General features: G+C 53.3%; 1 protein-coding gene and 2 long non-coding RNA genes across 7 annotated transcripts; 1 reads left to right on the top strand and 2 right to left on the bottom strand.

Annotated features, from left to right (window-relative positions):
* Positions 382-2830, bottom strand: ID2 (inhibitor of DNA binding 2, HLH protein). The gene is given in 3 exon segments (NM_001037965.1): positions 382-1154; positions 1944-2007; positions 2386-2830. Coding segments are annotated over 2 exon segments (405 nt in total). The 5' UTR covers positions 2734-2830; the 3' UTR covers positions 382-1154; positions 1944-1950.
* Positions 3132-24589, top strand: LOC106509912. The gene is made up of 3 exons (XR_002342872.1): positions 3132-3872; positions 17962-22286; positions 24415-24589. It is a non-coding gene; the product is annotated as an uncharacterized LOC106509912 (long non-coding RNA).
* Positions 17495-24271, bottom strand: LOC102160712. 5 transcript variants are annotated; one of them, XR_001307909.2, is made up of 3 exons: positions 24031-24268; positions 22612-22802; positions 17495-22087 (listed from the first exon to the last, which is right to left on the bottom strand). It is a non-coding gene; the product is annotated as an uncharacterized LOC102160712 (long non-coding RNA). The 5 variants fall into 5 exon arrangements; XR_002342867.1 differs by having other exon boundaries at positions 17495-22802; positions 24031-24271; XR_002342871.1 differs by lacking the exon at positions 24031-24268 and adding an exon at positions 23490-24024 and having other exon boundaries at positions 17495-22802.

Below are 24864 nucleotides of genomic sequence, written 5' to 3' on the forward strand. Positions count from 1 at the left end.
GTTTCCTTTACTCCAGAAGCGTTTTAACATCTCTGCAGCCAGGTAGCCCTTCCAGAGCCCACATGTAATTTGAATGATCCCACTCCCAGGAGCCACCGCCACAGCAACTCCTTGGTTGGCAACTCAACACTCAAAACACAGGCGGGACTGAGAGAAACTTCTGGGTTTAGAGACTTTCCAGCCCATCAGCTCTCCCAAAAAGCAGCAGCAGCCCTTTGCCCCAAAGTGCTCCTTCTGACCACACATCTGATAAGGGGCTTCTCTGCACACAGGTTCCAAGACTTGGGGGGGGGGGGGAGAGCGAAAGGGGTGAGGGGTTAAATAAAATGGCGAGACAGAGAAGGAGAACATCTTAAAAATCATTCGGAATTCAGGTGTTGATTTCAGACATGTTTTTATTATAATCTTATACAGTCTACATAAATTTGAACTTGTATTTATTTGGGTTCAGTTATAACATAGCATGATAAAAATCAAAGCACTGGTCCTCTGAAATAAAGCAGGCAATCACCATTCAATAAACACACTTGATTTATTTTGTATAAAAGGGTTAAGTTTACAACTAAACTTTTATAAAAAGTTTAGCATGAATAAGTACATCATTACACTTTGATGCAGAAATTGACATCTCTGCCGCTGTACAAGGAAACTCTAAGGAAAGAGTTCACGAGGTTTCACTCAATATATATATATATTTATATATAAATATATACACAGCATTCAGTAGGCTTGCGTCAAAAAGGTAATTTCTGACCGAAAGACTTCATGTAAGTAACTGAATACTGGATCCTTCTGGTATTCACGCTCCACCTTTGAAAAAAGGCAAAGTCTGCTTAAATTGGGCAATTCCTTGTGATTTTAACGTTTTTCGCTCCCCATGGTGGGAATAGTATATAAAGAAAACCTTCCAACTGCAGAAAGGGCATTTAAAAGTCTTTTTCATAAATAACTAGTACACAGTCCAGGTCAGAGAACACTGGGCAAGTCGACCGTTCTTAGTTTTCCTTCCATTTTTTTTTTTTTAAAGGTCCATTTGACTTGTCCTCCTTGGGAAATGGTTGAAAAATAAGTTCAGCGCCTTAAAAGAGCCTGTGGATTTGTTGCTGTTGTTGTGCAAAGGGGGTGGGTGTGGGGGGGGGAAGAGTCATGAACACCTGCAAAAGATCGAGAGAGAAAGGACTGTTTAGGAGATTTTAACCTAAGGGCAGAGGCGGGCAGACTGGCGCCAGGAGGAAGCCGCAGTTTGAACATTTAACCAAACACTCAAACATTGGGCAAACCCTGGCGTCCACAGATGCAAGACACACACTCGGCCTCGACAGCGCAAATTAAACATTAAAATAGCAGAGACTCAGGCGAAAAACTTCCCAATGCAATCTCCTATTTGGATCTCCAGCGGCAGGGCTCATAGGCGCCAGTCTGCTTCTTGTAACAATTATTTGATTGAAAACAGCCCTTTAGTTAACAGATTGGGAAGTCGGAATCCCACATCACAGGGGCTGAGGCACAGGGCAGCAATGCTTGGCTAGCCTGGTCCCAGAGGGCTGGAGTTTTAGGGAGGGAGGATCCCGATGGAATTTGCGGTGATAAGATTAATTACACGGGGGTTAGTACCTCGTAGTACCAGAGCATGAGCAGAAAACAGCCCAGGCATGATACTGGCACATAAAACCGGGACACAGTTACACAGTTTCCTCTGCCACCTTCCATAGTTACTGGCATTTTTTTTTTTTTTTTTAAGGAAAATCTTCCGTGAATTTGAGTAACAGGAGCCAGATGCCTCTTCACATCTAGTACACGTAAACAATGTACTACGTGTTATACAACCAAGTACACATTCATCTACCAAACCCAACATTTTACAGATTCGCAAGTACACGCGCGCGCGCGCGCACACACCCCGAGTGCCGGTTCACCGACCGGTGGCACAAGCAAACACTCACCATTTATTCAGCCACAGAGCGCTTTGCTGTCACTTGACATTAACTCAGAAGGGAATTCAGAAGCCTACGAGAGAACGGGGATAAAAGGCTCGACGTTAGACAACTTCAGGAGAAAGAGCTTTTTTTTTTCTTTTTCCAAGTAGCCCATAGAACAGCAAGTTCCAGTAAAGACGTTTACGCTAATTGCAGACTCAAAGATTGATGCGTTAACCTCTCAGAACTAACCTATCAGCAATTTCCCGCATAACTCAATCTACAGCAGATTTGTAAAAAAAAACAAAAAAAAAAAACAAAAAAAACTAAAACTAATAACAATGAAGTTAATTAGCTCATTTGTGAGTCACCGACTGCGGCCGGCGGTCTCGACAATGGGTCGGCCAGTGGCAGCCCAGGCATCGCCCGGCTGCGCGGCCGCGAGCGGGGCACCAGGAGCAGGTCTTACCTGCAAGGACAGGATGCTGATGTCCGTATTTAGGGTGGTCAGCGGCGTCCTGGATGCCTGGCTCTGCCCGGGTCGCTGGTGGTGCAGGCTGACAATAGTGGGGTGCGAGTCCAGGGCGATCTGCAGGTCCAAGATGTAGTCGATGACGTGCTGCAGGATTTCCATCTTGCTCACCTTCTTGTTCTGAGGGATGCTGGGCACCAGCTCCTTGAGCTTGGAGTAGCAGTCGTTCATGTTGTACAGCAGGCTCATCGGGTCGTCCACCGGGGTTTTGCTCCGGGAGATGCCCAGGCTGTGGTCCGAAAGGCTGTTTTTCCTAACGGACCTCACTGGACTGAAGGCTTTCATGCTGACCGCAGGAAAGAAGAGACCGGGAGGAGGGAGCGGGCTGCCCCGGAGCTCAGGACGCCGCCGCTGCCGCCGCCGCCGCCGCCTGCAGAGCTTCCTACGCTCGGCACCAGGCTCGGCTCAGAACGAAGCAGGGAGCCCGGCCGGGCGGCTTTTATCAGCGCTCGCCGGGGCCACACGATCCGGCTGCCTTGCGTCCCCATTGGTGGAGGGCGGCGCGTCCATCAGGCCGGGCGGGCACCCCCATTGGCCGGCGCGGGCGCGGGGCGAGCGCTCGGTCCTTCCGCGTTCGCAGCCAATCCCCGCGGCGCGAGCCCAGCTGGGGTGGTAAATAGAGTACAGTAAGCGCCGGGCCGGAGGGGAGCGCAGGGGAAGGGGAGGGCTGGGGGGAGAGAAGCGGGTGGGGGTAGAGGAGGGGGTCGCGGACAGGGTGGGGGAGGGGGAGACCCCAGGAACCTCAATGTGCATCTTAATCCCCTGTTAATCCCAACGGCGAGGCCGGACTCTCTCCCTAAGGTGTCTCCCGAGGAAGCCTTCTACACCTCGGGGCTTTGAGCATCCCTAAAACCACAGCCACCGAGGCCAGGTCTGCGCAGCGGAGGGAAAGCCACCACGGTCCCCTGCGCCCCACGGAATGTCAGCAAGATAGAAAGCATTTCTGAAGAAAGTGAAAACGCACATAAGTTTGCCGTCGCCAAGTGACGTCTGTAGTGTGAGTTGGGTCTCTTAAGATAAGGAAAAGCTTTGTAAAAAACAAAACCAAAATCACCCACGCGCGCATTCAACGACAGGTTTAGTGTGGGATCGTGCAACTCGGAGCAACGCAGGAGGCGTTGTTGTAAACTCGGTGAAGTGAGTGCTTATTGGAACCTGTGCTGATCGCTGAGGAGCTCTGAGCGCAGGACGCTTTCTGGCTTCCTTTTCTAGAAGGAGGAAGGGCTATCTATGATAATGATCCTACGAAGCGGAAATCATTAGGAGAATTTGCGTATGGAAGCTGTATTTACGTACACTGCCTTCCGAGGCTGCCAGTCTGTCCTCTGCAGTGTAGGTGGCAAAGTAAGGTGATTAATTATGCACAAGTCGTGATTTCTGGTGTCACATTCCAGTCCTACTGTATTTTTAAAGCTTTGTGACAGGTAGGTGGCTCCAGCCAGTGGTGGATATCTTCACATTGTTGTTGTTGTTTTGTTGCTGTTGTTGTTGTTGTTCTTTAAATCTGTCATATACCAAGTTTGGACTCTTTTCAGCACTAGCCTTAGGGGCAGGTTCAGGTTGTTTCCTTCCCTCTTTTCCCCTATTAAATCTTGAAGAACTTATTCTGCCATCTACATTTTCTACAAAGCTTGGAGTTACTTGCTCAAATCCTTTTCAGTTAATTCACACATTAATTCTAGCTTAACTGAAGACCATGATAAATTAGTGTGTTGAAAACCATATTTCTCTAGAATACAATAAGCTAGAAAATCTGAGACAACATGATGTCTCTAAGTATCTTATGTTTTGTCTCAATCTCCTTTGCACTTGGCGGGGGGGGGGGGCAGAACTGGAGAAAAAGCAAAGTTTAATAATGGGGACACAGTATTTTTTCCATCAATTAATGATTAACTCTTCAGCTGGTGGCCCGAGGGTCTGGTCTCTGACACCAGTTGCCGCCATGCGCCTGCCTCAGGGCTTCTCTCCAGGGAGGAAGAGCTGGTGGCAACGAGGTGGGTGTCACTTTCAGAAAATCCAGCCGCTTTGGTTTTGGAGGATGGAAGTGGATGGTTCTCTGACCCGCAGAGAAATCTGCTCAGGGCCTGGCCGGGAAAATGAAGCCTGCAATTCTGTTCCTGACAGTATTCGATTAAAAACCTCTCCTCTGATAATAAGTCTGGAAATGATTTCATACCCGAGTCCCCCACAGTTCGAGCCTTTTGATGTACTTTGTGTGCATGTGTTTCTGTCACATACGTGCCACAGTGGAACAGATTTTGTTTTGACACTATTTTGGTTCATGATGTTATACTTTGACTATTTTACAATAATAGCCAATGTAAACAAACATCTTTGGGATTCTCAAATTATTACTTGTGATTCTTGGACATTGCAGCTCTGCGATACTGACGCATGCCTAGCTTTTTCCAAGGACACCGTATGTTAACGTCCCTGCCAGCCTCATTATCCCTACAGCCAGGCTCTGGGCTGGTTCCTAATGAGCGCTGTGCAGTATTACTTTACACACTTGCAAAGTTGATTAAGGCAGTGCCTGCTCCCCTGATCATTTTTGGACCCTGCTGTAGTCAAATTGCTAAATACGCTAAAAGTTTTCTGGTGTATCTTTCTTTAGCGGCCATGTCAAGAGTCCAGTCAGCCTGACTGTGTTGAATTTGATTCGACTGGTAGGCTACCCAGTTCCATGTTCATTTAAAGATCATTTTAAGGGGATTATGAGCCTGTATAAGTTAATGATTAAAAAAAGGCCCAGATGACTAGTATGGCTAGCTCAGAAAGCCCAATACGAAATTCCCTTTAAAAGTATGTTTTCGTCGGGTAATTGGTGTTGGAGCAGCATTTTCGGGGTGGGTTACAAGGCACCGAAAAATCTGTCAATTGGTTCGCATCTGCGGCCTCTAAAGCTGCAGAGAGGGCCCTGGATTCGCTAGATCCTTGGGTGGTGGGAAGGTGTGAATGGCTTCCGGTGTGTGTGTGTGTGGGGGGGAATGCTCTCGCCCCCTACTTAAAGGCACACGCCTGCCCTGGAAGTTCCCCCACCCTGGTTCCAGGGCTCCCTTCCTCGGTCTCCACCCCAGGCCCCGCCGCCGGCTCCCAGGGCGACCAACTCCTCGCAGTAATCAGAAGCAGCTCCGGGCTGGGCCGGCCGGGCCGCCTTTGCAATCCCCGCGTGATGCAACGGGGGGCGGGAGGAGCCTGCGGGGTCGGCGGGGGCGGGGGGGGGGTCCTCCAGGTCCTCCCTGCACATCTGGCGCAATTGGGAGCGCTCGCCTTTCTTCCCCCCGGTTTTGTTCTCACAGCTGTGTCCATTCCGCCCGTGACCCCCCGAGTGATCCCTGACAGGTGATGAATTGGCAGCGGTGGCGGCGGCGGCGGCGCGCGGGCCAGGCCGCGGCGGGGCCGGAGCCGGAGCCCCGGAGCAGACTCTCTGGCGCCAGGCGCGTGACGCCGCCCATTCACGCCGCCCTGCAGCCTTGTCCTCGCGGCGCCGCTCAGGCGGCTGCCATGGCAACCGCGCCGTCACTCAGCGCGCGCGCCCTGCTGATCAATGCCTGCGAGGCCCGGCCGTCCCAGGCTCGCCCCGGCCCGGCCGCCCGGCCCGCGCGCACCTGCAGCCGCCGCACGTCTTAAGTTTCGAGCGATTTGGGGGAAGGAAGGAGGATGGAGAAGCAAAGGGGGCGGGGGGTTGGGGGCGAAGAGAAACAGCCGGGAGAGGGAGAAGAAAGAAATCTTCCTTGTGCAGAAGGAGGCGTAATGTGCCTTAGAGGTTGCCAAAGCAAAAGGTTTTGCTTTATTTTATTTGTTTTTGCAATCCAGGCGTTCAGGGTGGGGCTGGCGCGAGGGAAGGGCGGATGGGGAGAAGGTGACTTAGTGGATGGCGAGATTTATTTATTCCTTTGGAACCTCCGGGATATGACTTTGATGCTGGACTCCCCCGAATGCCTTTGAAGGAACCCTCACTCCCGCTCCCCCCCCCCCCCGCCAATCATTGGCCCCTGCCTGCCGTCCTTCTCAGAACCCTTGGAGGTTGCCCTAAACACCTACAGATTTTTCCATAACAGTCGCCCCCCCACCCCCCGCCCCCCGGAGGTGCAGCAGGGTCCGCGCCTCCCAGCCTCAGCGCGCCAACGGACCCGCGTCCGCGTCCTCATTACCACTACAAAGCCAGGCAAACTTCGCCCCTTTTCCAAGGCGGCGTTTTTAGCTGAGAACATCAGGAGGCCAGAAAGTTCCCAGTTAGCCCGCCGGACGCAGACGCCCCCACGCTCCCAACTTTATCTCAAGGGAAAGTTCCATTTTAAGAACCAGATGCCAACATTCCCGGACAGTTTATGGCATCCGGATCCCTCAAGGGTGCGCATCTGCAGTTTGGAGTGTTAGCAGCAGTTATTTATCGTCTGTCCTGCCGAGGAGTTGCTGAACGGGGATGTCCTCTGCTGGCCCTAAGACCGCGGGGGTGAGGGTACGACTCTTCCCGGTCCTGTTATCTGGTTTAGCAGAGTTTGTTGTGGTTTTCGAGGAAACGGCATCTGGATTACATAAGGATTCAAGTTTTTGCTGTACTTGTTTATTTAATACCTTGGCAAGAGGCAGCCCTTGCCCTGAAACCAGATAACCGAATTTGGGTTTAAAACCAGCCTTAGATGAGGGGCAGCGGCGGCGGCGGGGGGGGGGGGGCAGAGAAAACGAGCAAAACCGCAAAAAGCAAACAAGGGGATGTTTATTTTTCTCCTTTTGGGTATTTTTGAAGACCTGCCTAACCTCTCCTACTTCTTGTCGCGCACAGCTAATAAATTGCATTAACAAAACGCTTGAGCTACTACAATGGCTTAACAGCCATCCCTCCCCCGCCCGCCACCATCGCAGCCCTAATTCCTTCTAGGATTCGCGCGCCGTCCTGCTTGCCCAGAGATCGCAAGAGCACCAGGAAAAACGCCGTGCTAAATCCAATTGCTTTCAACCGTCTGATCTGGGAGCGAGATCACCTTTCAGACCCTTTCAAAGAAAGCAAAGTTTGGGAAGTTTGGCAGAGGGGCCGATTTAACTACCAGCACGGCCAATATTTGGTTACAAATGCTGTGAAGTGCCCCGATTTGTGACCGCGTTTGATTTTCACAAAGGATTTTCCTGTGACTTTTGTTCCGGTCACCAAATTAAAAAAGAAAATTAACTTGAGCAAGAGATAAGGTCTTGGGAAACAATCCCCGGCCGCCCGAGAGCTGGCGGGCGCGGGGCTGGCGTCGCCGAGTCTGAGCCTCCCCGAGGCGCGCGTCGCGGGGTCCGGCCCCCGCAGGGACCCCGGGTCACCGCGGGGACCCCGGGTTGCCGCCCACAGCGCGCCGCCTGCTCGGGCCGCTGCGCCCAGGCCCCCGGGACTGCCCACTGGCGTCCGTGGGAATCCGCAGCCGCCCTCCCCGGCCGGCGACGAGGGCGGGCTTGTCCGGAATCAAGCTGCATCTTAATATTATAATACGGCACCAAAAGCAAAACCCCGGGCCGGGCTTGCGAGTCCCTAACAAGAAACACATTGTCCGCTTCCCTCCCGCCCCCCCTTCTTGGCCGAAGCCACGTTTGCGCGCCGGCCGCGATGCCCCGGCCAAGTCCATGACTTCAGAGCGGAGGAACCCGCCCCGCACCACGAGCGCGCCCGCCCGGCGGCCACCCCGCCGCGCCCCGCCGCTGTCCCGCCGACAGGTCTGGGGCTCAGGCCGGGGCCGGGCCGGGGCGCGCTCGGCGGCGGACACGCGTCCTGTGCCCGCGGCGCTTTGGCCACTGCCCTTTTCCGACCCGGGAGGCCGCCTCTGGGGCACTGGTGGCACCCAGGAGGCGCCAGCGCGCATAATTCTAAACGCTGGTCTCTTCGGTTGGCCGGTGGAAAGACGTTGGTTTTTAAACGATTTGAAATCCTTCTCTCCACGCTCCCCCGGCCCCCGCCAGTCTTTGAGGCTTCCACTCCCACGTCCCTAAAAATGATAATTTACGATATTTCTTCTCCCCAGTTGGAAATAGCACGAGGGTTCTCTAAGCCCCCTGACTCCTGTCACAGGTCACTGCCACCCTTGTCCGCGAGAGGAGACAGGACCTAGGACAGCATTTTCGGGAGGTGTGATGGGGACCCAGTCCGCAGCGGGGACCCGCGGGGAGCAGTCCCTGGGCACCCAGCGTCAGCTCTTTCTGGATCGCGCTGTCTTCCCCCGCCGCTGACGCCTGGGCCCGCCCGTCTGAAGGCTGGGGCTGTGGGTCTGCGGGCCCTGGGAGGAAAGGCTGGTGGAATTAAGTGGTATATGTTATGGTAACCATCTCTGCCCTTCCAGGAGTCCTTGGGAAGCGCCCAGACATTCCATTTCAAAGAAGAAAGGGCGACACGATGGCCCTCTTTAAGGCCAGATTAAACATTCACACTGGGTAAGAGTAATCACTTACAAGCCCATGCCGGCTGGCCCGTTCTGCTCTTCCTCTGAACCCCAGGATTTAGGAAAAGGAGATGCCGTCCCCATTTTACAAAGGAAGAAACTGGGGCACAGAAGGACAGCCGCCCCTGTGAGCCCACACGCCCTACACAGCATCCTGTGACGATCCGCAGGGGCGCCACCTTGACCCCCGGTGGGATATTGGTTATTTTTTTACCTTGAAGTGTGTTCCAGTTCTGCAGAAATTTATAAAACACATTGTTGTCCCCGTCCTCAGAAGGTCCCACCGAGTGCCGGAGCCTGACTCTATTAAGAACTCGGATGTGAGGATGTCACACCTGAGTATGTGCAGCAGTCGTCTTTATAGGCAGAGTCCAGGGGCCCATCTCCAGAAAGTCTGATTAACCGGGTTTGGTGAGCAGCCCAGGAAACAGCCTGAGGAAATGCTGATGCAGGAGGTGCAGGCGCCACACTCTGAGACGCTTTGGCTTAGCCACTGGCCTCTTCCGTCCATCCTACAGGGTGAGAACGAGCTATCTTGGACCTCCTGAGGATCCAAACATTTTATTTATTTATTTAACAAAACTCTAGAACACAAGAGACGTTTATTATATTTTTACCCCCGTTTTTACTTTCTCTCTTATTCTTTTTTCTTGATGTTCCACTATTCTTTCTTCTACCATTTCCTTTCTGTTTCAAGGGCCTCCTTTAGACATTCTTTCAAGGTAGATCTGCTGGTGATGAGTTCTCCTGCATCTGAGAAGGTCTTGTTAGCCTCTCAATTCCCGAAGGATGTTTTTGCTGGATCTAGGCTTCTGGGCTAGAGTTCTTTCAGCATTTGCGATCACTTCCTTGGTGCATCCATGATTATGGATGAGAAATCAGCTGGGTTTTGTTTTTTGTTTTTTCAAATTTCTTTTTCTTCTGTAGATAAGGTGCTATTTCTCCCTGTGTTTTTAAATATTTTCACATCTTCACTTTTCAGAAATTTGACCATGATGTATTTTCTTGATATCTTCTGTTTCTTTACTGAGTTTTTTTTTTTTTTTTTCTTTTTTGGAGCATATTCGTACTGCTCATTGAAAGACTTTTTTGGTGGCTGTTATAAAATCCTTATGAGTTAATTCCAACATCATGTCAACTCAGTCTTGACAACTGTTGTCTTTTCTCATTCAAGTGGAGCTTTTCCTGGTTCTTGGTATGATGAGTGATTTTTGATTGAAACCTGAACTTTTTGGGTGTTATGAAACTCTGGATCTTAACTGCATCTGCTATTAGAGCAGGCCTCTGCTGACGCCACCCTGGCTGGGGAGGGGGTGAGGTGTCTTCTCCGACCCTGCAGAGTGGTCTCCAACCTACACTGTGGGGGCAACGGTCTCTTACCTCCAGAAGGATGTGGATACCCCAGCTTCTTGCTCAGCCTTCTCTGAGACCACCCAGTGGGCAAGGGGAGCAGTGCCTGGCTATTGCTGTGTGGTGGTGAAAGTCCAGGCTCCCAGGTGACCTCTGCTGACCCTGTTGAGAGGGCTCATTGCCGACTAGCAGCACCGGATGCCCCCGCTCCCCACCCCACCATCTGTAACACCGCCCTTCTGTAGAGGGAGGCTGGGGTGGGGGCGCCTCCTGGCAGTAGGGCGAGGGCGAGGGCGAGGGATCTTACGTAGATGAAACTGTGGGGCTTGCTTGGAGCAGTGTGGTCATTGTCGAGGTGTTTTCTATCTTCCCAGGCTGCCTTGTTCCTGGTTCACTGCTTGAGAGAGCAGGCTTTTCTTGTTTTCTTTTCGCTTGTGTCCATTGGCCTTTCTGGGTGCCAGGTTCCCCGGCATCGGGCCTGGGAAATAAGAAGCACAAAAAACAAAACAAACAAACAAAAAAACAGAGAAAACATCACCATGCCCTTCCTTGGGCCCCACCGTCGCCAGCCAGGCTGCCCTTCTCTCCACCTCTCAGCGTCTTCTGATTTTTGTTTTCTCTCCAACGTCCAGAGTTTTAGCTCTCTTTAGCAGGAGGAACAGGGAGAGGTACATCTACATCATCTTATGTGGAACTAGAAGTTTCTGTATGTTAATTGTTAAATAAAATGGAAAACTATTCACATTTCTGTATTGTTTGGCTTTGGAAAGCACCTTCCCATGTACCTTACTTCATCAAGCCGTGGAGTTTAAAAATATGATTTAAGTCTTGTTTTATTAGGCCCAACCTGGCCCTGACTGCAGGTGTCTAGAGGTCTGACAGCTGTAGAATTCCTGGCTTAGACAGTATTGTCCTCAGCCTTGCCATCTCCCCCTGGTCGCAGCGGCCATCAGCCAGTCACCCTGGGCCCGGGTTCCTGGCTCCTCCACCTGTACGAAGAGGCTCAAACTGTGGGGCAGGCTGGACGGGAGCACTTCAGCACCGACCCGCACTCCGCAAAGTGTGGCACCAGGGCCTGCAGCCTGGGAGCACGGAGGCCAGTGGACTCTGGCTCCGGTCCAGACCTACTGAGTCAGAACCTTTTGGGGAACCAGAGCTGCCGCCAGTGAGGGGCCGCCTGGAGCTGTGGAAGGAGCCAGGAGCAGAGATGCTCGAACACCTGCTTCCACCTTTATCTCCGGCTTTATCCTTTAAGGTGGGTGGTACTGCAGGGCCAGGTGGCGGGTGGGGTGAGGACTGGACCCCAGGGTGCCCATTCCTTCCGCTGTCCATGGGGAGTGGGAATGTCTTTGGATGGGGAACAAGTGAGGGCTTGTGTGGGAAGCAGGCCTGGGAGGTGCTGGGCACTGCAGTGGGGCTGTTAGTCCCAGGGTGGGGTCAGGGTGGTAGGGGGGTCCTTCTGGCTGAGAGCACAGAGCCTGGGAATTGCTGGGTCAGGGCTCCCACCCACCAAACACCTCCACCCCACAAGGCGGGTGGCGTCTCAGCCCCCTCACTCCAGCACAGGCCTGGCATGAGGTCTTTCACGGCCTGACGTCCCTAAACCCTACAAGACCCTCAGGTTGGCACCTGCTCGCACTCCTGTCTCACCTGCCAGGAAGCTGCCCTGTAACCCGTCCTGTCAATGCAGCCAGGAGATGGGGCTCAGAATCTGGACCCTGGACTATCTGGCTTCAAAGTCCGATCTCTGACTGAGTTCCTCCCTAAGGCTTTCTGAAGGTGTATCTAGTCCATTGCATTGTCTTCAGAGAGATTTGCTGGCTTTAAAAAAAGGAAACATGGGAGTTCCCACTGTGGCTCAGCAGAAACGCATCTGACTAGCATCCATGAGGACGCAGGTTTGATCCCTGGCCTCTCTCAGTGGGTTAAAGATCCGGCGTTGCCTAGTGAGCTGTGGTGTAGGTCGCAGATGTGGCTCCCATCCTACCTGGGAACTTCCATATGCCACAGGGTGGCCCTAAAAAGACAAAAAACAAAAAAGAAAAAGGAGACATTGACAAGGGATATTTTACAGGAAGTTCCCAGGCTAGGGGTCAGATTGGCGCTGCAGTTGCCAGCCTACATCCAGCCACAGCAACATCAGGTCCGAGCTTCATCTGAGACCTTTGCTGCAGCGTGCGGCAATGCCGGATCCTTAACCCACTGAGTGGGGCCAGGGATCGAACCTGCATCTTCATGGACACTAGTTGGGTTCTTAACCTGCTGAGCTACCTAGGGAACTCCTGAAATAAAATAATCGTAACCATCCTTACTGTGTCGTGGGATCCCCTTGGGGCAGATAATGGCCGAGGCCATGTGGCCGGTGGGGACCGAAGGAAGGATGCTGACGATGGAACATCCCTGAGCGCAGGTGGTCTTGGGAGCAGCGTTCTGGGCGGGGAAAGCATCAACGCACTTGGAGGGAGCCTGCCCGGGGTCCCAGCACTGCGGCCGTGACAGGTGATACGTGATGCAGGGAAAGCCCTGGCCCTTCTGACTCTGAGAATTCGGATTGATAACAGCACGTCACTCTGGGTGGTATGTTGAACAGTCAGCGTGTGTCACATACAACACCTGAGCGGATAGACCTGCTCAGGAAGCAGGTCACCAGGTAAAATGAAGCACAGATTAAATTTCAGATGACCAAGGAGTACTTTTTTAGTTTAGCGAGTCCCTGTATTTTTCCTGCTAATTCTCAACCTTTTCAGTACATGGTCACTATGACAGCAGCAAGCACTCCTTAGGAATGAACTAAAAAGTCCGTAAAGATAGGAACGGGCCTTTGTCACTAAGCTCTGACTAGTTAAGATAACGGGGAGAGAAGATGTCTAACTAAACCGACAGATTACAGTGGTAAAAATTCCAACTTGGAGTCTATTGGGACCACAATGGCCAAAGGTGGACATCAGAAGGCTTATTTAGAAAGCGGCAGGTTTGCACGGTTTTGACAGACATATAGGTCCTCGGGCCCCTCCTGCTTCTCGGTACAGGTCAGCTCCTTGTTTCTGTCATAAATTGATTTCCAGCGACGTCACCCCGGGGGAGGCCCCTGTCCCACGTGAGATGGGACAGCTACTCCAGGATCCCCAGGTCACCCTGCTGACCCAGGACGGCTCCAGCACAGCTCGCTCGAAGTCCAAAGTGATGCCAGCGGTGGCAGGTGGCCGGGGCCTCACTCCTCCAATCGCGATTCGGGGACCCAGGCCCCGCCCACTTCCGAGGCTCTCCCGGGTCCACCGCGGGCTTCCAGAGCGTCTCGGCTCATCCCCTTCCAGCCTGAAAAAGGGGAGAGAGCTCGGAGGACCCTGCGGAGATGCCCTGGGGTAGACTTGGCTCACAGCACTTGAACTCGCATCCCTTAGGTCAGAAGGGGACCTCTCAGGGTCAGCACAACCAACACTTGGGGTGATGTTCCTTTGTGGTGGGGGGCTGTCCCAGGCAGGCTGGGTGCTGGCCTCTCCCCACCAGATTCTAATAGAAACCCCCTCCTGCAAGCGTGACAGCCAAAGATGTCTCCAGACATCGCTAGAGGTCCTCTGGGGGGCAAAATCGCTCTGTCAGAGGCCCCCTGCGTTGGCACTGTCTCCCGGCCACGCCTGAGTGTGGGGAGGCTGGGAACCGCAGCACCGTCACTGATGCAGAGCCTCGGGGCAGGCCTCTGGCCCAGTGACCTTTAGCCAGTTCCCCTGTTGCTGTGGGGACTGCAAAGCCTGTTGTGGAGCCATTTGTGTGGGTGTGGGGAAGGTAGCAGGAACTGGAGGGCTGGGACCCTGGAACTGGGCAGGACAGGGGAACCTAGAGCCAACGGCCTTCATGTTGCAAAGTGCTGCGTGTTATTTGTGAAGAGATGAGTATTTACGGGCAGGATGCAGCCACGGAGGAAATAACTCTTGGAATATTCCCACCGTTCACAAACCCTTGTACAGCTATGACTGCATCCCCAGGCTGCCCTGGCATGGGAGTGGATGCCGCGTGCTGCCATGTCACAGGCAGGGGGCTTCGATATCTTTGTTTTACTTGAGGATCGTTGCATTGTGCAGACAAGCAGAAAGATTGGGGTTGGGACTGGCGATGTGAATACTGGGATTTGGTGTCTTCCCAGGAGGAATTGGGACGCCTAGGAAAGGGAACTGTTCCATTGGCACATACGAACCCTGCGGGGTCACATGATTATGCCCGGGAGAGGAAGCACGTAGGAAGCTGTTTTCATAGGTTTTTAAAATTATTATTATTAACGTTTACTTGGGTTAACGAGCATGCAAACAGATCTGGCGCAAACATGTCAGTAATAAAACAACAAAGTTGGTTTTAAAAGGGGAAGTCACTGGCTTGTGAGTAATCAGATCTTACCTCAGCTGGAAAAGAAGACAGGTTTTCCAAGCTCAGACATGCAGCGGGTGTGAATGGTGGCACAGATGCGATAGAGTGCAAAGGCAGGTGCCCATCTGACCATGCATGCAGGCACGCATCCATCCATCCATCCATCCGTCTACTCATCCATCCATCCATCCAGTATTTACTGAACACCTACTATGCACCAGGCACTCTTCTAGGAATTTAGGAGTCATCAGTGAACAAAACTGACAAAAATTCTGACCTCCAGGGTGTTGCACTCCAGTGGAGGGGTGCGTGGGGGAGAACAAAGAAATGAAACTGGTGCTTAAATAACAGAGGTTATTAAAAGATGATGGAGGTTGTGGCCATAGAGCAGGGATGGCCATGCGAAGTGCCGACAGCAAGGGTGGAGGAATGGTTTTGAATGGGGCGATCCTGGTAGGCTGCATGGAGAAGGTGGCATCGGAGCAGAGACTTGAAGAAAGTACGTCTTCCGGCTCACACGGCTGGAACTTCATAGTAAAGTAGGAGAGTCAGGCACTCACAAGCGTTACGAGTGTGTGTGCCTGACCCCAGCCACAGCTCCACGGAAGCAGCTACAGCTTTTGGCACTCTATTTTAGAATAAGTCAGAAGGCGAAGCTCAGAGAGGTTAAGAAACAAGTCTAAGGTCACAGAGCTACTGAGAGTCAGGATTAGGGAGCAAAGTCAGGGACGATGGATGTACTTTCTCTGCTTCTTTCCATCGAGTACAGGGAAAATCATGAGAAAGATTACTCTTAAATGGAAAAGAGTAACAGAAACCCATGGGCAACATTTCCATGTCTGCTCGGAAATTGAGGGTCATTTAGGCAGCGATGGGACGTTGGTTTCTTAAAAGCACAGCCAGGGAAAACCCAACCTGAATGATCTGGAAACTTCTGGAAAATACCGAGTTTTAGCCCCCACCTCTACCTATCCCATAAGAATCTGGGGGTAGGTGTGAAAAGGGCCAGTACTTTAAATTTTTTGACAGGATTCCTGGACAATCTTGGGATCATGTTTTCAGATATTATTCTGGGACCCCGAGCTTCCCAGCAGAGGTGGAGATGTGACTGATCCACCAGGTGACTCCTACGGCCACAGGGCAACTAGAAGGGGCCATTCGAGCATCCAACGAAGGTTCTGACTTTTGGGGACACTGAAGGATCTCTAGGGAATAGTGAGTCAAGCTGACCCATGTTCCATTTAAAACATGATTAGTAATCATCAAAACAAATGAGTTTGTTGACTCATCCAATATCCGAGAGATCACAGGACAAGTCAAAAACTACCAAATTTAAGCAGTCTGTGTTTTGTTAGTGCTAAAGTTCTGCCTTTCATTTTTAAATATTTTTAAAACTTGTAGTCGATTTACAATATTGTATCAATTTCTGCTGTACAGCATGGTGACCCAGTCTCACACACACACACACACACACACACACACACACACACACACATTCTTTTTCTCATATTATCTTCCATCAGGTTCTATCTTGCTTTTTAATTGAGTACAATTTCTGTCTACAAGTGTCTAGTCCTGCTTGCTGCTCTGGCTCCATCTTGGCTATTTCCCTCTGTGAGCAAAGTCCTACAATTTCTATATTCCCAGGACGTGGCTGATTCCTCAGAGCAGCGGTGCTTCAGTCGTTTGTGGAATCTTGGCCTGACTCTTCCAGCTCAGCTGTCCAGTCCCTGTTTCTCCCGGGAGGGCGGCGCATGGCAGGGCAGTGGCCCCAGCTGGCAAGTGACTCAGCATGACTCAGCAGCTTGACTTTTAGGGGAGCCAGAATATTCTGCCACACAACCACCATATGGTAAACATTCGCACTATTGAGCGAAATCACTGTAAATTAAACACACCGGTCTTAAAAAAAAAAAAAGGCCCAGATTGCCTCACACCCAAACTGGAGAGATGAGCTGAAGGATGATGCAGAGAGCAGGATGACAAAGGCTCTTTCTGATGGGTTCCAAGTGCAGAGCTGTTGCTCAGAAGGTGGGGTGGGGTGGCGTGGGGTGGGGAAGGCTGGGGGCGGGGGTCGGGGAAGAAGCAGAAGCACCTGTGCTTCCTCGTGGAGGTGGCCCCTCTTGGCTTCAAAAAGAGAGCAGGGGTTCCCATTGGGGCTCAACAGGCTCAGAACCCGACTTGTACCCGTGAGGATGAGGGTTCAATCCCTGGCTTTGTTCAGTGGGTTTAGGATCCGGTGTTGCCGTGAGCTGTTAGCGTGGGTTGCAGACGTGGCTCGGATCCAGGGTTGCCGTGGCTGCGGTGTAGCTCCGCAGCTGCAGCTCCCGTTCTACCCCTAGGCTGGGAACCTCCATATGCCAAGGGCATGGCTGGAAAAAGATAAAAAAGATGAAAAAGAAAAGGAAAACAGCCAACCACGCCGATTTTAACCTGGCTGCATCTGTTTTATTTATTTGGGGGAAACTTATCCTTTATTCTGCAGTTTTAAGCTTGGGGAATCTTGAGCTTCTTTCCTTTCCTTTTTCGATGTGGTGCCAATGCCTGGCTCTTTTTAAAGGCCATCGCTGCCGCTGACACTTGGCAGTCTCTGCAAATGAGACGATGGCCTGAATCCCACCGAGAGGCCCTCCGCAGCCCTCCGTGGCAAGCCAGCCGAGCTCTCAGCCTGCTTCCCCTCCGAGTGTCCAGGGTCATCGTGTTAAGCCTTTGGTTAAAGAACAGCCTCTTTGAAGCAGCTGCTCTAGGCCGGCCTTCTCGTCCCGGATGGTTTCTCGGTATTTGGTGCTCACGTGACAGAGGGCATACGCTGGATTCCTGGCCTTTTAGAGTTCGCTGTTTTCTTCAGCTGAAGTAGCTTGTTATGCTTTAGAAAGATTTTGCTTTTTAGGTCATAAAGTGGAGCTTGAAGACTGGAAGAGGGCTTTTTTTTTTTTTTTTTTTTTTTTTTGGTATGTTTTGTTTTATTTGAATGTCTTGACTCTGTGCTGCAAAGAATCTGGGAAAACTAGAGGTTAGCCTGGAGAGGTTTTTCGGAAAGTTCAGGCTGTCCCTTGGGCTCGGGGTTTATCCCTGGGGCAGGTGGGTATGGTGGCTTTCAGGCCATCATTGTCCTCTCACCTGTTCTGGTTCTTTGAACTCCGCTGAATACCCCCGGAATGTTCTCACATCATAAGCTCCTGGGGAGCAGAGCCTGGTTTACCCTTTGCACCCCTGGACCCTTCAAACAACAACGGTGTGGCACGAGGCACGAGAAGGAATGAAGATGCGTCTGTTGGCTGCAGTGAAAACACTCTCTACATCAAAGGCTATTCCCTGATTCTCCTTTTATGCTTTTATTTTTCTTCTTTTTCTTTTCTTCTTCTTCTTTTTTTTTTTTTTTTTCATATAGATGTTCCAGGCTAAGGGTGGAATTGAAGCTGCAGCTGCCAGCCTATGCCACAGCCACAGCCACGTGGGATCTGAGCTGCATCCTCAACCCACGCCACAGCCTGTGGCAACACCAGATCCTTAACCCACTGAGCGAGGCCAGGGATGGAACCCACATCCTTGTGGACGCTGCTCGGGTTTGTAACCCACTGAGACGCGATGGGCAGTCCCTGGTTCTCCTTTTAAAACAAGAGACTAATGACTCTAGATCCCCCCAGATCGAGGGAGCGGGGCGAGGAGGCCCCCGTGTGTCCTGGAAGAGGTTTGCTGCTCGAGGAACCCTGGGGAGGGGGAAAGCTAGACTATGAGACACCCACCGCTGAGCCCAGACTGTGACCTTTTCCGAATGGATCTCGACCTTCAGGGCACGAGACCAGATGCTTTCTGCGATTACTTTTTAAAAAAAGACCTTCACATGGTCTGAGTTGCGTTTTGCTGTTTAATTTTTAACCGACAGTGCCTCTGTTGAGTCTGCTTCTGGGAAGAAAACTGTATTTAGAGGTGACCCGCAGTTTACCAGAATAGAGCGAAGGCAGCGCAGAACTTCTCAAAGACGGCCCCAGTTTTCTTAGATAGCACTGTTTTTTGTTTTTTTCCCTCCCATGTAAAGCCCTCCGGAAACTTAGGTGAACGCCAGCTTGGAATTTTGTCCCATCCCCCTGCCGCGGGCCGAATGATGGTGTCTCCTCCAAATTCATGTGTTGAAGCCCTAACCCCCGTGTGTGGGTGTTTGCAGGTGGCCTCTGGTAGGTGACAGGGATTAGATGGGGCGGTGAGGGAGGGGCCGCCCTGATGGGACCAGGGTCCTCCTAAGAAGAGACACCAGACAGCTTGCTCCTCCCCCCTGCCCCACGTGAGGAGCCGGCTGCCACCCTGCCAGGGGCAGAGGGCTCTCACCGGGCACTGAATCCACCGATGGCGTGATCCTGGACTTCCTGCCTCCAGAACTGTGAGAAATCAATGTTTGTCATTTAAGCCAGCCCGCCTCCCCCCACCCCCACTTCCCGCCTCAGTTCTGTGCCCTGATCCCCAGCCCGGGCCCCTCCGAGGGCTGTTCCCTCTGGGAAGTCACAGCCCCCTGGGGCCCAGGATCGGATATTAGCCCACGCCTCTGACCCTTCCCAGCTGCCCTGCCTTCGGGATGATGTCCAGATTCTGACGGTGCTGCAGGTCCTGGCAGGTTGTGACCGACCTGCTGTCCCACCTGAGCTGTCACCCCTGCTCCTGTCACAGCACTCCTGACCGACCTGCTTGCTGCTCCACAGAGTTCTCTCCTGTGCGGGGTGGGGGTTTGCTTCTCTGTCCATCCTGCTCTCGGGGGCTCCCTTCATCCTCCTTTGGTGGCCTGGTCCTTCTTTGTCCCCAATCTCAAATGTCACTTCTGCTAAAATCTCCCCTGGCCCACCTGGGCCCCCTCTCCCCAGAGTCTCCCCTTCAGAGCCACAAGCACCAGGCTGGGCTGCCTCCTGGTCGAATCCTTTGAGCTTTGCAGCCCCTGCGGCGGCCCCGCCAGGGGAGCTTTCATCACAGACCGGGCCTGGCAGGTGGGGCCATGTCCAGGGGGCAGACGGCCCTGCCCCCACTAGGACACCAGGGTAGAGGCTCTCCGAGCGTGGACCATGATATCAGTGCCACTGGGACGGTCAAGGGTGAAGATTCTCAGACCTCATCCAGGCCGGTGAATCAGAAGCCCCGGGGAGGTGTGCTCCTGCAAGCCCCCCAGGGGATTCTGATGCCGGCCAGGTATGAGAGCCCCGGGCCGGGGAGAGAACTGCCAGGATGAGCTGCCGCCCCCTTGGCAGCCTCCCCTGTCCCCTGTGCACTCAGGTCTCCACGTCAGCATCCGAAGCCTCTGTGTCCTGAAGGCGCACTCCGAGGAGACCGTTTGCCACCAAAGCTTAAAGCCAGGTGTCAATAAACCCACTGGGGACCAGGCCGGACGGACTTTGGAAGAAAAGGTGCTGTGTGCCCTTCAGCAGTTCCAGCGAAAGGCCCATCAGTTGGTGCCTCGGTCCCCTGGGCTCCCAGCCAAGCACACCTGACTGGATTAATGAGCATCTGGTTGGGGAAGAAAAGGAGCCAGAGGCGGCAGGTGAAAGTCCCAGTTGGAGCCGTGTGGACACTGCCTGGGATCCTGGTGCAGGGGCTTGTTACTTTATGAGGCCTGGACATGGCATCTGTCATGTTCATGGACCCATAATCTGCTATTGCCAGAAAGGAGCCCCGAAGGTCACTTTGCACTGTTTTTGAAATTACAGTTGAAGACAAAGGTCTCAGCCACTCCCGTCTCCCTGCGTCCTGAGCGGACATCTGCCCTGGGAGTGGGGTTTGAGCTCGGCCAGGCACCCCTGGCCTCAGCAGAGATGCTCTTGGAGGCCAGAGGAGAGGGGGAGCCTCTCACTGGGAGCTCGGGCCCCCCAGGGCTGACCTGCCCCTCCCTGCTCTCCCCTAGGCTGGCAGTAAGGGTGCAGGGGTGCTGGAGAGTCACCGAGGGGTTATGCTGCCTCCAAGTCTGCCCCAGTTATTGGAGGCTTCCCAGGAATTTGGGGGCACATAGCTCTTTGTATTCTTGGGGTTTTGTCCAATTCTTGAGCAAAGGGGAAATTTGCACCCCGTGGCCACCCCATCCAGCATTTGCAAGGCTAAGCAATAAAAAACTCGGGGTCCAGTCTCTGCTCTCCTCCAAAAAGCCCATGGACAGGGCCCCCTGGGGGATAAATGCACAGAATACAGCAGCCCCCAGCCTCAATTTTCCAAACATAAAAGTCATAAGTAGCCATATGACTTATTTTCCAAAGCAGGACATTTGTGAGAGAAGCGGGGGACACCATTCACCAGCAAGAACAGCAGCATAAGCCGGCGTGAACTCCAACCATCCTGGGCCAGTGCCCGGGGGTCCCCTGGCTTGGAACCAGTTGAAGCTGATTATGAGAGATTCCACTGTCATGCTGCAACCAAGCAAAAACACAATATGCACAGTTGCTAGAAAAGTCACCCCTCCGTTGACTGTTGTCTGTGTGCATCAGAAAGGTGATGCCACAGACCTGTGGTGAGGGCAAAGTGGAATGAGACAAGAGTGACAGTTTGGCGTGGAGGGTGGCATTTGGCTACGTAAGGACACAGCGCGGACCCAATTACAACTGAGGCCAGAGCCATTGTATCCCAGGGTCAAAACGGGGACCTTGCTGTTCCCCTGCTCCAAGCCTCTAAGCAGCTCCCCATGGTTGACTGAGAGAAGCAGGCCACCTGCACTGAAGACTTGCTCTCCGGACTCCATCCTGGAAGCACAGGCCTCCTCCCAGCTGGCCTCCAGGATGTCTCACCCCCTCGCCTCTGCTCCATGGTGTATGGAAGTTCCCAGGCTAGGGGTTGAATTGAAGCTGCAGCTCAGCCTCCGCCAGATCTGAGCCACATCTGCCACCAACACCACAGCTCACGGCAACACTGGATCCTTAACCCACTGAGCAAGGCCAGGGATGCTAGTTGGGTTCGTTACTACCGAGCCACCATGGGAGCTCCAGGTGATCCTTTTGAGGAAAGGAATTGAGGTTATTTAATTGGGGGAGGGTCAGGAGTGCCTGAGCCCCGTCTTGACGTGGTTATCAAGGTTGGGAAAGATGTTGTCTGCTCGTCTCCTGTTTTTGCAAAAAGCCACTCAGATTGAGTTCCAGGAAGGACTGTCTTGCATGATGACGCATTTCGGCCGGGTCCCTATTCGGGACAGACCCAGGGGAGCAAGCTAGATTCCGGGGCGAAGCGGCTAATTCCAACTGGGACGGGGGACTTCAGACGCCAGCCTCCTCTCTGAAGGGGACACTGGGACAGTCTGGGGAGAGAAACCCGAGGCCTTCGGTTTGTGAACAAGCTGGCGGGAACCGCCAGGACGAAGGTGTGGCGAGCGGCCCAGGACAGGGAGGCGGGAATCTAAAGCTGATGCAACAGAGACTTGACCCTCTGCTCTGTTCTGCTTGAAGGTGGGTGGGCGACAGCTGTGGCAGGGGGACACCACTGGACAGACAGGCACTCTCGTGATCCTCAGCGCCTTGGAGCCTAGAGGGGCAGGGAGGGTCCCGTCGGGGCCAGATGTCCTTAAGAAGAGACAGAAAAAGAACCTCTGCGTGCCCACTGTGGGACGGAAGTCGCCTCCCTCCCCTCCTTCCTTCCCTCCGATTCATTCATTCATTCCTTCGACCTGAGCCTCGGTGCTGTGGCAGCTGCCAGCACAGAAGCAGAGCAGGGAAAGATGAGAGGCGAGGCGGATGAACAAGTGCATTGTGGGGCCGTATGGTAAGTTCTAGGAGAGAGGCAAGCCTGGGGCAGGGGGCTTCCACCAGCCCGGGAGCATGGGGTCTGGGAAACCAGACTTCCTGGGGAGAGGGGCCTTAAAGATGATGGGGGTGGTGGGCGACTATAGCAGCCACGCCCCCGATGGTAGGTGCAGGTGCTGCTCCCTGCAGGGGACATGCCTTCCATGGTCTGCCTTCCCTGCTCCTTTTCCAGCCGTGGGCACTACCGCTCTCTCTTTGGGAGTTTGTGCACAGGGTGGGGAACTCAAGCCGAGAGAAGAGGGGAGGGCCCCAGGGGAGGGGCAGGGAAGAGCCCCGCTGGGTACCTGACGACAGGTGTTCAGGAAGGACTTCAGGCCGGGCTGCATCCGGAGGACTCCGGAGGATGGAGCTGACCCTGCGGGCTGCGGTGCTCCTTGCAGGAAAAGGCGGGGGGTCAGTGGCGATCTTGAAGCCAGTGGGTGACGAGGTATGGGTCACTCTTCAGAGAGGTGCGTGGAGGCTGCGTGGAGGGGTTCTGGAGGAAGTGAACAAGGAGGAGCTGGTCAGGGAGGAGGACTGGAGCGAGCAGGCCCGTCACACACCCCATCAGCCCCAGCCCTGGTCCCGACGAGGACACCGAGGTTCAGGGTGGACCTCGGAATCACGGCTGGCATGTCGCAGGATTCCAGGGCAGTTTTCTTGACTCTGAGGGGAGCGGGCTCTCCAGCACGCCGCAGAACCTTCGGCTGGGTGATTTTTGCCGAAGCCTTTGGCCCCGGCCCTGCAGCCTGCCATTGGCTCTCTTTCAGGGTCATGGGAGGGAGAAACCCTTTGCTCTGAACGTTTGTTTCCCTTCCTGTTTCGCTTCAGTGGACATTACAGGCTCTGAATGGGGAGCCTGAGCCCCTGGCTCCCATGGGCTGGTGGTTCGGAAAGCAAAGCAGCGCACGCGTGTGGCCGGCCACGCTGGCCGGGCTGCGGTCCCCAGAGGACACTCGGTCCACAGCAGACACCCCCCCGCCGCCCCCTGCCACCCCCTGCCCACCCCACACATGCTCAGGGCAGATCTCTGACAGGGAGGCTTTCTGCAAGCCCAGTCTCCTCGGGGCTGTGCTGTCTGGCCCGCAGGACTCAGTGGATTCTCTTTTACTGAAATACACATTTCAAATATTTTGTGGCTTCTCGTACATTTTGTTTAAAATGAGTTGAAGTTGGAACCTACGAGAGATATTTGAAAAATCTTCCTTAAACACTGAAAAAAAAAAAAAAAAAAGGTCCCTTGGCTCTGATTCAAGAGTAAGAAACTTCATCCCAAATGATAATTATCTTGAAAAGTTAAGAAGCAGTCGAGGAGTTCCCTTGTGGTGCTGAGGGTTAAGGATCTGGCATTATTGCTGCAGTGGCTCGGCTCACTGCTGTGGCGCCGGTTCGATTCCTGGTCCCGGGAGCTTCCACATGCCTGGGGTGTGGCAAAAAGAAGAAGAAGAAGGTGTCAGGAATGACAGAAGAGAAAGGGCCATGTGCAAACAGGAGACTGTTGGGAGGCCATGAAGGAGGAGAGAGCCCCCCCCACAGCTGGACCTGCTCCATCCCCCCAGGGGGGCCCCTTTGGACCTGCCTAGAGGCTGCTTATCCTGTTTCTGTCTGTGCCTTTAGGGAAAGTGCTGGGTGCCAACAAAGCTGGCCTGGCCTCCTCCCTTTTCCTTTGAAACCTGCAGTCCCATTAATGACCAGGTCCCCCCGCCCCCACCCCCCGCACATACCTTCCTTGGATAAGCCCTGGCTGCTCTGAGCCAGCACCGCTCAGCTTCTGCAGAAGCCCTGCCCTCTTGTAATTGCAACTTCCTGCTCAGCCCTGCTGCTTCCGGCAGGATGCACACACATCCGCAGGCTCTCGGGCCAGCTCGACCCCTCGGCCTGCGCCTTCGGCCGGCTCGTTGGGCAGCAGAGGAAAAGGTACTGAGCGCTGTTCCAGATGAAGGAAACGTCCAGCTCCCGGACTGAGGTCTCTAGTTAAACATGTTTTGATTTTCCAAAAGGAGGAGGGAATTTGTAGCTGGAAGGGTTTGCTGAAGACCGAGACAGGAATGAATGAGCTTTTGGTCCAAACCATCTTCATGTATTTTTTTCTCTCTCCTTTCCCCCAGAAACGAAGGGCATTATGGATAAAAACAAGTGCGTAAATGCCTGGAGCTGTGGACACTTCAAAAGTTGCATTTTAGGAGTTCCCGTCGTGACGCAGAGGAAACGAATCTGACTAGGAACCATGAGGCTGCAGGTTCGATCCCTGGCCTCGCTCAGTGGGTTGAGGATCTGGCGTTGCCTGAGCTGTGGTGTAGGTCGCAGACGCGGCTCGGATCTCGCGTTGCTGTGGCTCTGGTGTAGGCTGGTGGCTGCAGCTCCGATTCCACCCCTGGCCTGGGAACCTCCGTATGCCGCGGGATCGGCCCTAGAAAAGGCAAAAAAAAAGACAAAAAACAAACGAACGAACAAAAAAACCCCCCAAAGTTGCATTTTAACAGTGCAAATGAGCCAGAAACTAAAGCAAGGATCAATAATATTGATCTGTTTTTTATTTGAAAGTGTGGTATTTTGTT

The sequence above is a fragment of the Sus scrofa genome, chromosome 3 (assembly GCF_000003025.6).
Source record: "Sus scrofa isolate TJ Tabasco breed Duroc chromosome 3, Sscrofa11.1, whole genome shotgun sequence".
Lineage (NCBI taxonomy): Eukaryota > Metazoa > Chordata > Mammalia > Artiodactyla > Suidae > Sus > Sus scrofa.